Source organism: Micropterus salmoides, unplaced genomic scaffold, assembly GCF_014851395.1.
Source record: "Micropterus salmoides isolate LMB-PRFRI ecotype aquatic unplaced genomic scaffold, ASM1485139v1 Ms_hic_scaffold_6, whole genome shotgun sequence".
Lineage (NCBI taxonomy): Eukaryota > Metazoa > Chordata > Actinopteri > Centrarchiformes > Centrarchidae > Micropterus > Micropterus salmoides.
In genome coordinates this window covers 4,485,701-4,502,535 of record NW_024044348.1, presented here as the reverse complement: position 1 = coordinate 4,502,535, position 16,835 = coordinate 4,485,701, and the positions used below count along the sequence as shown (strand labels likewise).

Here is a 16,835-nt window from a genome sequence, read left to right as displayed (position 1 = left end):
CTAAAGGTTTTTCCTTCCTTCCTTAATTTGAACCGAAGGTCTAAGGGTAGAGAGTGTTTCTACAGATTGCAAAGAGCTATGAGGCAAATTTATTGGCTTTGTAAATTAAACTGACATGAGAAGTGCTCAAATGACATTTAAACAATTAGTCAAAATCAGCAACAGTTCTGATAATCGAAGGATCTTTTTTTCAGGCATTTAGCAATGAAAAATACATAAGCAACAGTTTCTGGTTTCAGCTTCTCCAACGTGACCATTTGATGCTTCTCTGTTTAAATTTAAAGAAACCATATATACAAATATTTAAAACTGGAATACATACTGGGCCTCCTCCTACCACGTTCTGTGCAACTTTTATACCCTGTCAAGTTCCCATTAAATCCAAATCCGCTTTATTGCCAAGTAGATCTACACCTATAAGGAATGTGCTTTTGGTGCATAACAACAAACATAGAAAATATGAGAATCATAGAGCAAGTACTGCAGGTCAAGAATAATAAATATATAAAATTGACAATAAGATATGAAGTATCTCACAAAAGTGAGTACACCGCTCACATTTTTGTAAATATTGGATTATATCTTTTCATGTGGCTGAAGAAAGGACACTTTGCTACAGTGTAAAGTAGTGAGTGTGCAGCTTGTATAACAGTCTAAATTTGCTGTCCCCTCAAAATAACACATCACACAGCCATTAATGTGTAAACCGCTGGCAACAAAAGTGAGTCTCTATTCATTAAACTTACACAAAATTTCCAGTTAAACTGAGGCTTTTTGATGACCCTTTTCTCTCTCTCTCTCTTTCTCGCCTGTCATTCACCGGTCTCGTGCAGAGTTTTGCGTGCATGCCGTGCGTGCATGCCGTGCTGCTGACAACTGCATGCACGTCGCGGTTCCTCTTGGGTCTATTTAAAGTAAAACGATATAATATTCTTGGTGTGGTTCATCAACGGTGATAAATTATCCGAAAGTCCCGCGAGGTGCGGACAACTCGGCACAACACCAGTGAAGCTGGGGCTCCGTCTCTTCAGCAAGTTTCCTCCACTGCCACTTCACACCTACACGCTACGCCTACACATGCGCACTGACGACCCAGGGTTAGGGTTACAATTTTGATTACGATTTATTCACGCACTTTAAAAAGCATTTATTGAAAGTTTTATTCATTTTACATGTTTATTTACAGCATTAAATATTGAAATTTACATGTACATTTATTCATTTTTAGCTGACGCTTTTATCCAAAGCGATTTTTAATTGCTATATATGTCAGAGGTCGCACGCCTCTGGAGCAACGAGGGGTTAAGTGTCTTGCTCAGGGACACATTGGTGTCTCACAGTGGATTTGAACCCATAATATTGTAATAGGCTGTATCTCATTGGGAGAAAACTGGTAGTTCTTTGTAAAATGAGATCCTCATTTAAAACATGATCCTCGTTTCACTGCGTAGCTTTGACTGTGAGATTGACAGTCGAATCAGGCAAAGCATCGAATCTTCAACTATTCGGGGTCAGCCCTACAATAAAGGTCTTCAAACCAGAGCCCTTTAAAGAGATAGTCATCCCCCTTCACTCCAATGGACCAGTTTTTCACAGAAATGGCGGATCATGGAGCGTCTGAATAGTTCCAGGAAGTTAGTGTCAAGCTGCAATACAAAATGATATTTGGGATGCACGTTTAAAAGGTAAGACTTGTAAAAAATGAGATTATATATTATAAGCACAACTGAATCAAGTTAACATGTGCATTAAAGCATGTTAGTGGATTTCCCCCACTAAATTAGAAGATTTAGGGACATTAACGGTTAACTTATTAACAAACAAATTATGATACTGGCATTGGATAAAGTTAGCAACACATAATATAAACAGGGGCAGCCTATTCATTTATTTTAAAATACGTATTTTTTGGGGGGGGAGTAAGTGGAGTGAAGTAACTTCTCTCAGTGTCTGCATCCCTTCTTTCTTCCCTTCTTAGCTTATGAGCTGATTTTCCACACAACAATTCAGGTTTATTTTCAACTTTTCTTGGATAACCATGACCTGGCTGTGTGAACAGCTGTGTAGGTTTGTCTAACCCCTTCTCTTGGTCTCCCTCTCTCAGTGCAAGAATCACGGGGGGTTCGGTGGAGCCTGAAGATGATCTGCAGTGATGTTTTTAAAAAACCAAACATAAGGCCAGTGAGTGATGTGTTCTTTCTTGTTGAAAAAGTACCTCACATATTTTTTTGTATCATATTTTTATTCTTTAGTGATTGTAAGGTTGCTCCTGTTGACATGAGTCAACCATTTTTTCCTCCTCTCCATGTCAGCTGGGAAACCAAACATTCGTTCTCCTTTTCATCTCCACACAGCACAATAAACCGTGCTGTAGACTATTGTAAGACAGTACACACCACTTAACATGCTGTTTTCTGAGTTTATTGGAGATTTATTACATTAATACATGACAACCATTAATAGTCACCTGTCTGTTCTACCTGAAGTCATAAAGATTACATTACAATTAGCCATGGGATTACTAAAAGGAATGTTAGAAAGGTAAATCTGATTATGAACGTGTTTCAAGAGGAACACACTTTCCAATGTAAGGTTAGCCAAAAAATGTCCACAAGGTAGGTGATTGTAGCTGTTATTGTCAAAAATATATGTGCTACTTTAAAAAAAAAATAAAAAAAAATAGTAATGTATCTACATACACGTGTCAGTGTGCTGTACAAATATTGTAAATCAATGCATTTACTGTATAAATTACCAAAAATCGCTTTAAATTTAACTTCTGCAGTCTCTGCAAGACAAGGCAACGTTTGCCTTAGTTGATTTTGTATTTTAGTGGTGCTAATTCCCAAACAAATTTACAATAAAATAAATGACCCAAACAGTTATTTTTATTTTTCATTGAATGATCAGACAAATAATCTGCATATTAATACATAATAATGAAAGTAACGGTTGGTTGCAGCAGCATTTAACAATGTCACGCTACTGTTGGATTTGGTCATGTTTATGTTCCTCAAGGAGCAGGTAGCACCAAACATGACAAAACAGGGAACTATCTTAACAGGTTGCCATATAAAACGCACAGATCCACTGTGAATGTTGAACAATTTGAACAATAAAACGTCAAACCGCTTTAAATCAGATAAATCAATGCGTTTGGTTTTAATAAAGTAAATAAAAAAAGGTCAGCTCGTCCCGTTTTTGTCCCGTCGCGCACCCCTCCCCTGCGCGGCGGAATGGAACAGTCCTGGAGTGACGTCACCGCCTGGGCAGGCTGATAGTGAAGGGGAGATTGTTGTTTTGCTGAAGGTTTTGGTTGGTTTGGAGCTGCCGCGTCGTGAGAAACACTAATTTAACACTTACAAGTTAAAGTAGAGCTTAAAGAAAGATATTTTCGCTCTTTTAATTAACCCTGAGTCGTTTTCGTAACCCGCAGCATCGAGCGAAAAGAGCCCGGAAACATGAAATGGATGTTCAAAGAGGATCACTCCTTGGGTAAGGGAGGTGTTTTTAATGGTGGAGTGATGGAAAAAAAGAATATGTCCACGCAGATTTGCTTCGGAAATTAAATGTTTGTTTGTTTTTTTATTTGAGTCCAGGAGTAAATAAATTAGGGTTTAATGTCACTTCAGAATATGTGTGATACACCGACTGGCCTGCCCTTCAGGCTTTTGTTAGCTAGAGAAAGGAGGCTTTGTTTTTAAGCTAGCTGACAGGACATACATGTTAAATATCGATGTTAAATATTAATGTCAGCTCATGTAAAAGCTGTTAAGTTGGTCTCTTACTTTACTTTGATCTGTTGGATCGGTGTAGATAAAGAAATCATCGTGTCTTTGTTCTATATTACCACCCAATGACGACGACCTGTTTCAGTGGGGATGGTGGATATTGACACAATAAGCTGCTAAGCCTCAGTTCTACTTTGAGTTACAGTCAATAAAGCTGATATCTGTTTGTTCATGTGGCTAAACATGATGTTTTTCTTTATCTCCACCTGCTATAAACTGGAGGCCTGAGAGGCGTCACCAGGATGAGGGGAAAAATAAAGTTGCTGGCAGAATAATTGCAGGCCTGAAGGCTGGTTTTACCATCTTTTAAGTGTTTTATATTATTTATTCTGTGGCTTCAAACTACGATTCATATCAGTAAACATACCAAGTGTTTACACCAAAGTGACAAATGGCCTGACAAGTTGTCAGAGGCCAAATTGAGTCTTTTTAAACAGCCAAAAGGAACATTTATTTATGAATAAACCTGAGACACAGAAGAAAGCACACCGCTCTTCACATTTATGAATTTTAAACCAAAATATCTGGTGGTTAAACATGTAAAATCACTTATTAATTCACAACCTGAATTAACTTACTGTTGACAGGCTAGCTGATGGTAGCAACTAGTGCTAAAACAAGTCTTTAATGATCTCACATTACATTTAGTTTACATTGATTGTTCACAGTTTAAATTAATTAAGAATTAAATTCTTCTTTAAGGTTTAGAGCGCTTTTAAACATTAAAAGTGTTGAATAAACGGGACAGTTGGCTTTGCTCCACCACAGTGTTATTGTTTTGTGTCACTGTTAAAACTACATTACCCATAATCCATTCTGCTTCATGTGTAGAAAAAAAAGGGCTGTCCCAGTTTCATACTGCTAACTGTATAAAGTATTCACAAGACTGCAACCACTTACTTTTCTCTACACATCTGGCGATCATTTTTTTTCAATCAGACGATTAATAGTGAAAAATGCTCGTCACAATTTTCCCGGAGCTCAAGGTGACGTCTTCATATACCTTGTTTTATCCAACCAGCTGTCCAAAAGCCAAATATAGTCAATTTACAGTCAAACAAAACACTTTTTACTCTTTTAAATCCACAAATGTTTAACATTTTCCATTGATAAATTACTTAAATTATTGGCAATTCTTGTAATGTCAATTAGCTAATCGTATTTCTTTTATCAAGTAATCAGTTGATATCTTATTTTAATCATTTACTTTATGCTTTCAATTTAAATAAAACTCATGTGTCTTCTATCAGTTTGTCTCTGTTTTTGGGTTCAGCACAGATGTATCTGCGCTAGTGTTTGTGTTTTAATTCAGTGAAGGTAGAAGTAATTTCATTTTCATAAGTAACAGTAATTTAATTTCACCTTTTTTTTTCCCAGTAACTGTAACTGATAACATTTATTTTGCAATTGTATTGCGTAATTTATGTGTTACTAGTTACACACAACAGTGCCCACCTGTCATTCAAGGCCACATCCTTAATAGTTAGGGGTTGTATCGAGATCTAGTGTGTTTCCCTTTACATAAATAACGACAATTTGTGCAGAAACATTCACCAAGAAATTAAGTGTTTATTCTCATAATTTTAAAATCTCGTCTTGTCTCGTGAGTTGAGTGTCCCATCACACACCTGTTAATTAAGCAAACTTTAAGCCCTAATATAATTTAAACGGGGGAGATATATATATATATATATATATATATATATATATATACATACACACATTCATCCCCTGTACTGGGGAAATTGGCTTTAGAGACCAGAACCGTGTTTAGTGGCAGGCTGTGTTTATTTCTGCATTGACTCACTCATGGAGCCTCAAGTGGCCATCTGAGGAACTGCAGTGGCTTCGGTTTTTCAGCCACGCTTTGTTAATAACGCATAGAAGAAAGAAACTAAACACAAAGAATAGATGTTGATATGATTTTTATCAATTGGTAGCGATTCTGTTTCTTGTCAGCAAATAATGGTTGATAATGGTTTCCGTGTAGAGGCAGCCGGTACAATAATAATTACACGTATCACACAGTTGATGTGGTGATGTTTTATTCATGGTTAAACGCTGCACACTCGTCTTTTAGTGGCTGGATTGGCGGGTGTTGTGGATTCAGCTGGTCTCAGTGTGTCTTAATCTACAGCAGCTGCCTGCGAGTGTCCCAGCTCAGCCGTCACCTATCGATCGCTGTCCATCACTGGTTGCCCCTCGTGCCTGTACAGAAGAGGAAGTGCAAAGAAGCGTGTGCTTCATGTTGTCAGGTGCAAAACAATCGCATAATTAACACAAATTTTGTCTTTCAGAACATCGATGCGTAGAATCAGCCAAAATCCGCAACAAGTACCCTGACAGGGTCCCGGTGAGTAAAACTTCTGAGATGCTGCAGCTGATTTACGTTGGTTTTGTGATGTGTTGGCTGTAATCGTGTCTGCGACGTGTGTGTGTTATCAGGTGATTGTGGAGAAGGTGTCTGGATCACAGATTGTGGACATCGACAAGAGGAAGTATCTGGTCCCCTCCGACATCACAGTGGCTCAGTTCATGTGGATCATCAGGAAACGCATCCAGCTGCCCTCAGAGAAGGCTATCTTCCTGTTTGTGGATAAGACGGTGCCTCAGTCCAGGTCAGGGCCGGGACACGGGAGGGGGTTTCGTCATGTCACAGGGTCCAGATGCCTAAACAAAAACTCACATGATTTGTAAACAAGCATGTGAACCCACAAACAGACAAGCGGCCAATCGACAGATAATTAATTACCAACTATTTTGATCATTTTCAAGCATAAAATAGCAACAACACAAAAAAAACAGTTCTTAAAAGGTACAATTTGCTGCTTCTTTGGTCGTATTAAACAAGCAATGTGTCTTGCGGTGTGAGAAATAATGATTTTTTACAATTGTCTGACATTTTATACTCAAAAGATCATTAAATCTATTGAGGAATCTAATCAGCAGAGTAGGGCTGGGCACGTTAACACGTTATCGCTTGAATTAATTAACGGCGATAATTATTTTATTGCACTTGTGGGAGAAGTAAGACAGCGCTCCGCGAGTAGCCTAAACGGCAGGCGCTCTGTTGTTGCCTATATAACTTAAGTTGAAATAATAGGCTACATAACTTTACCTGATTTAGCCTTCATCTAGTTTTGCGGGGACACTCTGCCGTGCGAATTCCCTCCTGTTGATGTCCTATTTAGTTAAACAGTAAAGTAGTGTGCTGCGCGTCGCGTACAAAAAGTTCAAGAGAATTCAACTTCGGCGGCGGGCGTGTGCGTGAGGCGAGCACAACCGCGACAGTTTCACGGGAACACGCCCACTTGTCTCTACGCCTTGTGCTCGACCACTTCACCTCACTGTAACAGAGAAACTTGCTACTGAACACAGATTATTCTGCTCCCTGATAAAAGAAGTGTTTCTGCTGATACCTGCCCTAAGAAAACTGGACTTTGGACGTTTTTTAACAAGCTAGATAAAAGGTAACGCCCTGGCAGCGGCAAATAGCTTTGGTTTAATATTTGATTTGATTACATTAATGTTTAAATTGAGACTTTAAAGAAATATTTTATTGCTACTGCGTAAAGGGAATACTGCTGGTAAAAAGCACCTTAATTGTTTAACCACGTTATTGCACTTTTGTGTATATAGCAGTACATTTAAATTAAAAGTGCACAATACACTTTAGAATTCATTATTCAATTTAGCGCATGACAATGCGATTTAAGAATTTTAATCGTTGCCCAGCACTAATTAATAGTTTGTTGAAGCTCTAGTGAAGATCTGGCTGTTACATCCTTGTTCGTTTCCTTTTTAAACAGTCCGTGGTGCAAAAAATGTTATTTAATCATGAGCTTTTCTCTCTAACGCCTGGCGCACACTACAGGATTTTCAAATCTTAAAAACATCGGATACCACAGATTCATTCATCGGCTGTTGCGGGTTTCTGATCGGAGGCTGCTTTTAGAAATTGGGGAGCCTCCGATCCACTTGGTGACGTTAAGATTATGTCTGTAAACCACACTACAGGATGATTTGGGCCGATAATCGGTTCAGACCAGCCTCGACTCGTGAACGCCCTGGAAAATGCCGAGAGGGCGAATCGGACCCAAAATCAGCCCGTTTATCCTCTAGTGTGCGCTCAGCATAAACTAACACCAGATTAAAATATCTTGCTCTGTTTTTAAACTGTATAATTTGATCTGTAGTTTAAAGTGTAAATATCAGTCAGGTGTGTGTTTGAAAAGTCTGGTTCATTAAAAACCAGGTTCTTTGACGAGTTTGAAAGATTAAGTCTTTATAAAACATTATTGCTCATATTCGCTGCACAAGATGATTATCACCATGTTAAACCTCCTCTATCATAAAATGTTGTCGATTTAATCTGCTGATAATGTTCTATATTGATTATTAGTGAAAACACTGAGCACAAAGTGACGTTTTCAGTTTGTCCAAACAACTGCCCAAAACCCAAATATATTATATTTACTATCATATATGACAAAGAAAAGATGTTAATCTGCAAATTTAAGAAGCTTGAACCAGCAAATTGTTGGTATTTTTGCTTGAAGAAAAATAATAATAATGTATAATTTCCTTTTGGAATGATTAATCGATTGATCGTTGCAGCTCTAAAATGACTCCAGATCAAACAGCGGGACTGAGGAAGTAACTTCGTTTGTTTGTGCCTGTAATTGGCTCTGTAACGATCTGCCGTCCCGACAGTCCAGCGTCCGTCATGGTCATTTAGGGTAGTTGAGATAAAACTACAGTCAAATCACATTTATGGCTTTTTATCAACAGGATGTCTTGTTGCAGTTGTCGATGGATAAAGTGGCTCTTTTTAATTTCCCGTGCGGCTCCTTATGTTTGTATTGCCTGTGCTCCTTATTTTTAATTTTTTTTAAGGTAAAACCTGCTCGTATTTGAAAGAAAATAAGTTGATCAAAAGGAGTAAGAAAGTTTTTGTTTTGTTTTGACTGAGAAGACGCTTGTAAAAAAGTAACTAGAGATTGATATGGAAAACACCTCCCAACACAAGAGTTAATGTTTTGTTAGTGCTGCATATTCTGAGCAGGAGCTGCACCCAACACTCCTCCCCGACCAGACAGACATTACTCAGCACTTTCAGCCTGTTTATTTAGCCCCGTCACAGAACAAGTCGGTCAGTTAAAGAAAACAGCTGAGAATTATCCGATTTTTGTCAAATTCAAGTCACCGTTTCATGCTGAACGACTTTCTACTCACGTTCTACCTCTTATAACCTCACTAATCTGTCTTGTGGAGATCAGAAATGTGCCAGAAAGTAAGACATCCAGTATATTTTACATTTGAGGGGATGATTCAGATGTAAAAACGTGCAGTGTTCGATTTGAATACTTTCAATTCATCATCTTCTAATCTCATTGCGCTCTTCTTCAGACCGTACTCTTTTTAATATCATTTACTGAGACCTGATGATTCCCACAGTGAGTGAGCACAAAACTCCCTTTTTAAATGCTGCATTGAAGAGCAGGAACAAGATGATACAGAATATATATATATATATATATATATATGCTGTTCAGTCTGAACAAAATGTTACTGCTCTTTATCTTTATAATATTTATAGTTATTAATTCAATTCAATTCAATTTTATTTATATAGCGCCAAATCACAACAACAGTTATCTCACAGCGCTTTTCATAAAAGAGCAGGTCTAGACCGTACTCTGTGATGATATTTACAGAAGCCCAACAGTTCCCACCAAGAGCAAGCACTAGGCGACAGAGGCAAGGAAAAACTTCCTTTTAAGAGGCAGAAACCTCGAGCAGAACCATGGCTCAGGGTGGGCGGCCATCTGCCTCGACCGGTTGGGGTGAGAGAGAGAGAGAGAGAGAAAGAGAGAGAGAGAGTGAAAGAGAGAGAGAGAGAGAGAGAGAGAGGGATGTAAGGAGAGAGAGAGGGGAGGGAGGCAGCCTACACAATATACACACAGAGGTACAGACAGCGAAGGTAATGTTGCTATAAACTAAATGAAAAATGGTACAGATATTTATAATAGTGTTAATGGTAACCATCGTAATGTTAATGATTATAATAACAATAAGACTAGCAACAATAGTCGTTGCAGTAGAGGGTGTCGAGCAGGAACACGGGGGCAGCAGGCGACCCGCAGCCACAGATCCAGACTCCACAGCTCCAGAGCCAGAAAACCTGCAGGAAGTGATAGGAGGAGAGAGGAGAGGGACGAGAAAGCACAAGACTACCAGAAAGGGGAGAAGTTGTGTTAGTAACATGCAATAATGGGATAAGGTTGCATACAGAGGGAGAGAAAGTAGAGGAGAGAGGAGCTCAGTGCATCATGGGAAATCCCCCGGCAGTCTAGGCCTATAGCAGCATAACTAAGGGATGGTTCAGGACTACCTGAGCCAGCCCTAACTATAAGCTTTATCAAAGAGGAAAGTCTTAAGCCTACTCTTAAATGTGGAGATGGTGTCTGCCTCCTGAACCCAAACTGGAACCTGGTTCCACAGGAGAGGAGCTTGATAGCTGAACGCTCTGGCTCCTAGTCTACTTTTGGAGACTCTAGGAACCACAAGTAACCCTGCATTCTGGGAGCGCAGTGCTCTGGTGGGGTAGTAAGGTACTATGAGCTCTTTAAGATAAGATGGTGCCTGACCATTAAGAGCTTTGTAGGTAAGAAGAATGATTTTAAATTCTATTCTGGATTTTACTGGAAGCCAATGCAAAGAAGCTAAAACAGGAGAAATGTGATCTCTTTTCCTGGTTCCTGTCAGAACACGTGCTGCAGCATTCTGGATCAGCTGAAGAGTCTTAATGGACTTTTTCGAGCAGCCTGATAATAAGGAATTGCAGTAATCCAGCCTAGAAGTAACAAATGCATGGACTAGTTTTTCTGCATCATTTTTAGACAGGATGTTCCTGATTTTCGCAATATTACGTAGGTGAAAAAAGGCGGTCCTTGAAATTTGCTTAATGTGGACTTAAACGACATGTCCTGATCAAAGATAACTCCAAGATTCCTCACAGTGGTGCTGGAGGCCAAGGCGATGCCATCCAGGGAAACTATATCTTTAGATAATGCGTCACGGAGGTGCTTAGGCCCCAGAACAATAACTTCAGTTTTATCTGAGTTTAACATAAGAAAATTACAGCTCATCCAGGTTTTAACATCCTGAAGGCACATTTGAAGTTTAGCTAACTGATGAGTTTCATCTGGCTTGATCGATAGATATAACTGAGTATCATCTGCATAACAATGAAAGCTTATGGAATGTTTCCTGATAATATTGCCTAAAGGAAGCATATATAAAGTGAAGAGGATTGGTCCAAGGACAGATCCTTGAGGAACTCCATGAGTAACTTTGGCGTGCATGGAGGACTCATCGTTAACATGTACAAACTGAAATCGATCTGATAAATAGGACTTAAACCAGCTTAGAGCGGTTCCTTTAATGCCAATGAAATATTCCAGTCTCTGCAATAGGATCTGATGGTCAATGGTATCAAATGCAGCACTAAGATCTAATAAAACCAGTACAGAGACAAGTCCTTTGTCTGATGCAATAAGGAGGTCATTAGTAATTTTCACCAGTGCTGTCTCTGTGCTATGATGAGCTCTAAATCCTGACTGAAAATCCTCAAATAAACTATTGCTCTGTAGAAAGTCACACAGCTGTTTAGCAACTGCTTTCTCCAGAACCTTAGAGAGAAATGGAAGGTTAGATATAGGTCTATAGTTTGATAAAACATCCGGATCAAGTTTGGGCTTTTTCAGAAGAGGTTTAATTACAGCTACTTTAAAGTACTGTGGTACATAGCCTGTTGATAAAGATAGATTGATCATATCTAGTATAGAGGTGCTGACTAAGGGTAAAACATCTTTAAGCAGCCTAGTCGGGATGGGGTCTAAGAGGCAGGTTGATGGTTTAGATGAAGAAATTATTGAAGTTAGTTGGTAAAGATTGAGGGAAGCAAAACAGTCTAAACATGTATCTGGTTCTACAGCTGTTTCTAAGGTTCCTGAGTTAGAGATAAGTTGGTGCCAGTTGAGGGCAGGTCTTGGTGAATTTTGTCTCTAATAGCTAGAATTTTATCATTAAAGAAGCTCATGAAGTCGTAACTACTGAGAGCTATGGGAATACTTGGCTCAATAGAGCTGTGACTCTCTGTCAGCCTGGCTACAGTGCTGAAAAGAAACCTGGGGTTGTTCCTATTTTCCTCTATTAATGACGAGTAGTACGCTGCTCTGGCATTACGGAGGGCCTTCCTATAAGTTTTAAGACTATCTTGCCAAATTAAACGAGAATTTTCCACTTTGGTGGAACGCCAATTCCTCTCAAGTTTCCGTGATATTTGCTTTAATTTGCGAGTTTCAGTATTATACCATGGAGCTAACCGTCTTTGTTTTAGTATTTTCTTTTTTAGAGGGGCTACAGAGTCGAGTGTCATTCGCAGCGAGCCAGCAGCACTATCAACAAGATGATCGATTTGGGAGGGACTGAAATTAGCATAGGAGTCCTCCGTTACTTTGTGACTAGATAATGTATTTAGAGCTGATGGAATCGCATCCTTAAATTTAGCTATAGCACTATCAGACAGACATCTTGTATAGAAATTTTTGCCCAATGGCGAGTAGTTCAGCAATACAAACTCAAAAGTTATCAAACAGTGGTCGGATAAAGAGGGATTCTGTGGGAACACCACTAAATGTTCAATTTCAATACCATACACCAAAACAAGGTCAGGGTGTGGTTAAAACAGTGAGTCGGTTCATGAACACTCTGAGAGAAGCCGATGGAATCTAACAAAGAGATAAACGCAGTACTGAAGCTGTCATTCTCAACATCTACATGAATATTAAAATCCCCTACAATAATAACTTTGTCCGTTTTAAGGACTAAAGTTGACAAAAACTCTGCAAATTCAGATAAGAATTCAGAATACGGGCCAGGTGCTCGGTACACTATAACAAAAAGAATTGGTTGCAGTGATTTCCAACTTGGGTGCGAAAGACTAAGAACAAGACTTTCAAATGAGTTATAGTTTAGTTTAGGTTTAGAGCTGATTAATAGGCTAGAGTCGAAGATAGCTGCAACTCCACCTCCTCGGCCTGTGCCTCGAGGAATGTGAGTATTAATATGACTGGGAGGGGTGGATTCATTTAGGCTAACATATTCTCCATCACCCAGCCAGGTTTCAGTAAGACCAAATAAATCAATATCATAATCTGATATTAGTTCATTTACTAGTACACCTTTAGAAGAGAGAGATCTGATGTTTAAGAGTCCACATTTAACTCTCCTATTTGTTTGCACTATTGCTCTTGTGGTTTTAATTTTTATAAGGTTTTTATGCACAGCTCCTCTTCTGTTTACCTTTTTAAATAATTTCGATGGTCGGGGGACAGACACCGTCACTATAGGATTTTCACTAAGTAACTCCTGAAATGGAGGAGCAGAGAAGTGTGTTAGACTGCGACTCTGCGTAGGGTTTTGGGTGGGTAACTGCTGAAAAAGAAGGGCAGAGAAGTGTGTTAAACTGCGACTCTGCCTCCTGGTCTCAACTCTGGGTTGTCATGGATTTGGTCCACTAATAAACTTGGCCAGATTTCTAGAAATGAGAGCTGCTCCTTCCCAAGTGGGATGGATGCCGTCTCTCCGGATCAGACCAGGTCTTCCCCAGAAAGTCTGCCAATGATCAACAAAGCCCACATCGTTTGCTGGACACCACCTCGACAACCAGCGGCGGAATGACGACATGCGGCTATACATGTCATCACTGGTCAGATTTGGCAGGGGTCCAGAGAAAACTACGGTGTCCGACATTGTTTTTGCATATGTACACACCGACTCAACATTAATCTTAGTGACCTCCGATTGGCGTAACCGGGAGTCATTACCGCCGACGTGAATAACAATCTTACTGTATTTACGTTTATCCTTAGCCAGCAGTTTCAAATAAGACTCAATGTCGCCCGCTCTGGCCCCAGGGATGCACTTAACTATGGCCGCTGGCTTCGCTAAATTCACGTTTCTCAAAATGGAGCTGCCAATGATCAGAGTTGGTTTCTCAGCGGGTGTGTCGCTGAGTGGGGAAAATCTGTTAGAAACGTGAACAGGTTGATGATGCCCCGTGGACTTTGAATGCTTACTATTCCTCCTTCGGACAGTCACCCAGCCCCCCTTTCCTGGCTGCACAGGGGATGCCGGAGGACGGCTACCAGAGGCTAACTCAGGCCGTTCCGCACCGACTACCGGGGACTGGCTAGCTACAGTAGCTAAAGACTGATCTACCAGGGTGCGGAGCCGGACTTCTAACTCACTGAGCCTCGCCTCCATGTCTATAAATAAACTACACTTATTACATGTACCATTACCGCTAAAGGAGGCAGAGGAGTAACTAAACATCTGACACACCGAGCAGGAGAAAGTAGGAGAGAGAGAGGGAGAAGGAGAAGCCATCGCTAGCTGCTAAGCTAAAGTCGCTAACGGCTAAGCTAAAGTACTGTAGCGTCAGTTACCAAAACTTTAGAACAACTATGAGATTGAACAGCAGTCACTAAAAGATGGAAAGAACTGTGAGTGCTTAGGCAAAATTACTGTAAAGAATAAGTGTTTAGCGAACAGTTGGCCGCTGTAATCAAACAAATGTAACTGTTATTTAGCGAGAGCAACAACACGGTACCAACACACAAGCACCGGAAACGGAAATGAGTCGACACGCTTACCGCAATACGTCAGCACGTCATGCAGTCCCAACCCACCATGTTAGTTATTCTGGTCTGAACGGACTGAATTTGTTGCAGCTTTTCTGGAAAAAAAGTTGGTTGAATTTGTCATCATGGAGAAATTATTATTCTTTAAGATCCCACTCATATTTATTTAAAAAATCGTCAAGATTTAGAGAAGACGATTTTATTTAGGTAAATATGAGCAGTTTGTTAATATTCCTGTAGGGCTGCAACTAACAATTATTTTCATCTTGATTAATCAATTAGTTGTTGTCTATAAAATGTCATAAAATTAGAAAAAATATGCCCAAAAAGACGTCCACGAATGTCTTTTTGTCCACAACCCAAAGAAATGAATTTACCTGTGAGGAAACCAGAATATTTTTACATTTACAAACAAGATGATACAGAATATAATCAGATAATGACATCTAATCTACGCCGTAGCCGCAAGAACTGTGATTGGTTAGCTTGACAGCATCATATATCCAAGCTATTTTTTTTTTAACTGTCACAATCCCCTCGAAAATGACTTGTGTCACTATCAGAATTTGATCCCTTCTATTGATCACATTTGAAAAGTGTAGAAGAGCCACACAATTACGGTTTTACCTCTGTGGTTACCCGATCTGTGCCGCCTGTCCGATCGGGGTCGGGCCCCCTTCACCCCTCATGAGTTTGCATCCCTGATCCATAAGCTAACGTTTTAATATCAGAAAGACACCAACGTCAACCTTGTTCAGCATTTCAACATTGACCGCTTGTTAAAGCTGCCTGTTGAAATAAAGACACGTGTTGTGACCGTTCTAGTGCTTTGCATTATGGGACACAATACGCACGATCAAGACTGATCCCAATACTGAAGTTTTCTTTCCGAGTCTGTACAAGATGCGGCTATTTTTGGCGCACTGCGTACTAAATATATAGGCTGATACTTGGCTAACATGTCAGTCCGTCTCTCAAACACTGTCTGACTTCCTGTCTGTGGCTCTCAGCTCCGAGCCAATTGGTTCCTACTGAAGACGTAGATCTATTTTAAAAAAAACACCTCACAAATATATAGTTAAAAATGTTTTTTTAAAGGCTCAGTAATTTCCTTTAAACAGCTGCTCACTCTAGTTTTCATTAAACAAACAGGAGGGAATAGTGCATTTATTGGGGACTATTGTCAGCCGCGGATGAATCTACATGTGGTGTCTGTTTTTTATTTTACTTGTGTTTTATTATGTACCAGATATAGCTAAAAACTAACGCCAGGAATCCACCGACTCGATAATAACGCTGCGTCCTCACTCCCGTTTCAGCATCACCATGGGGCAGCTGTACGAGAAGGAGAAGGACGAGGACGGCTTTTTATACGTGGCTTACAGCGGGGAGAACACCTTTGGTTTTTAAAACAAGAAGCCGCCCGTCGTGACCGGCCTTACCTGGCGGCGCCGCAAAGCCACACTGACGCCCACCCACATCTAATCACAGCCCTCGCCCGGCCCCTGGAGACACCGCGGGAAGCCCCAGAGAGATACAGTGACATGAACGTTACAGGAAGATGTACTGACGGCTCACCTGACGGGATAAACATTAATGAGTGCACCGGTGTGTTTGTTCTGGCCCATGTTGCACCAGTTCTCTAAAGATTCATAGATTAAGTTGTGTATAGTGTGTTACATTTCTATTATTATTATTGTTTGTTTGTTTGTTGTGATTTAAGTTTTCTTATCTTTTTTTTATTTTATTTAGGCGGAACATTGATTTGTTTTCTCCACATTTTAAATGATATTGCGTGAATGAGTTTTGCTTTTACTTGATGCTTTTCCTCTTTGAAGACGATATTTAAAAGGACTTTTAATTTAATTATTTCAATTGAATTAGGATGACCTAACCAATAAAATGATTAAAATGAATCCTGGTCGTTTGTTTGTTTCAGCTCTATATTTAATGTACATTTGGGTTTGATAAGTTTCAACGTGACATTTTACAGAAAACAGCTGATTTGTTGCTTTCCCAGTTTACTGTGGAACAACTTTACTGGCAGCGGCAGAAAAAAACTAAGCAAAATTACAAAAGAACTTGAGTACAGTTCTCAGTATTTCCATATTCTACTACTAATATCTTAGAGGTAAATATAATAATGTGAAGTTGTTAACTCATCACTTGATCCCTGAAAATTGTATATCTCTGAAATTTACATTAGTAAAATATGTCAAATAAACTATGTCTTTACCTTTTGTTATTCTGCAGCAGTGGAAGTAATTTAAGCCTTTAAAGTTGATGAAAAAACTAAACAATTCTGCAGTAAACAGCTTGGAACAGCGTGTTCGTA

At 39.6% G+C, this 16,835-nt stretch overlaps 1 protein-coding gene across 1 annotated transcript; it reads left to right on the top strand.

Moving 5' to 3' along the window:
- The first annotated feature begins 3,271 nt into the window (after positions 1–3,271).
- LOC119890309 (gamma-aminobutyric acid receptor-associated protein-like 2) lies at positions 3,272–15,978 on the top strand. Its single transcript, XM_038701507.1, has 4 exons — positions 3,272–3,495; positions 6,089–6,144; positions 6,237–6,409; positions 15,820–15,978. The coding sequence occupies exons 1-4, from the start codon at positions 3,462–3,464 to the stop codon at positions 15,908–15,910; spliced, it is 354 nt and encodes a 117-aa protein (XP_038557435.1). The 5' UTR covers positions 3,272–3,461; the 3' UTR covers positions 15,911–15,978.
- Positions 15,979–16,835: the final 857 nt, after the last annotated feature.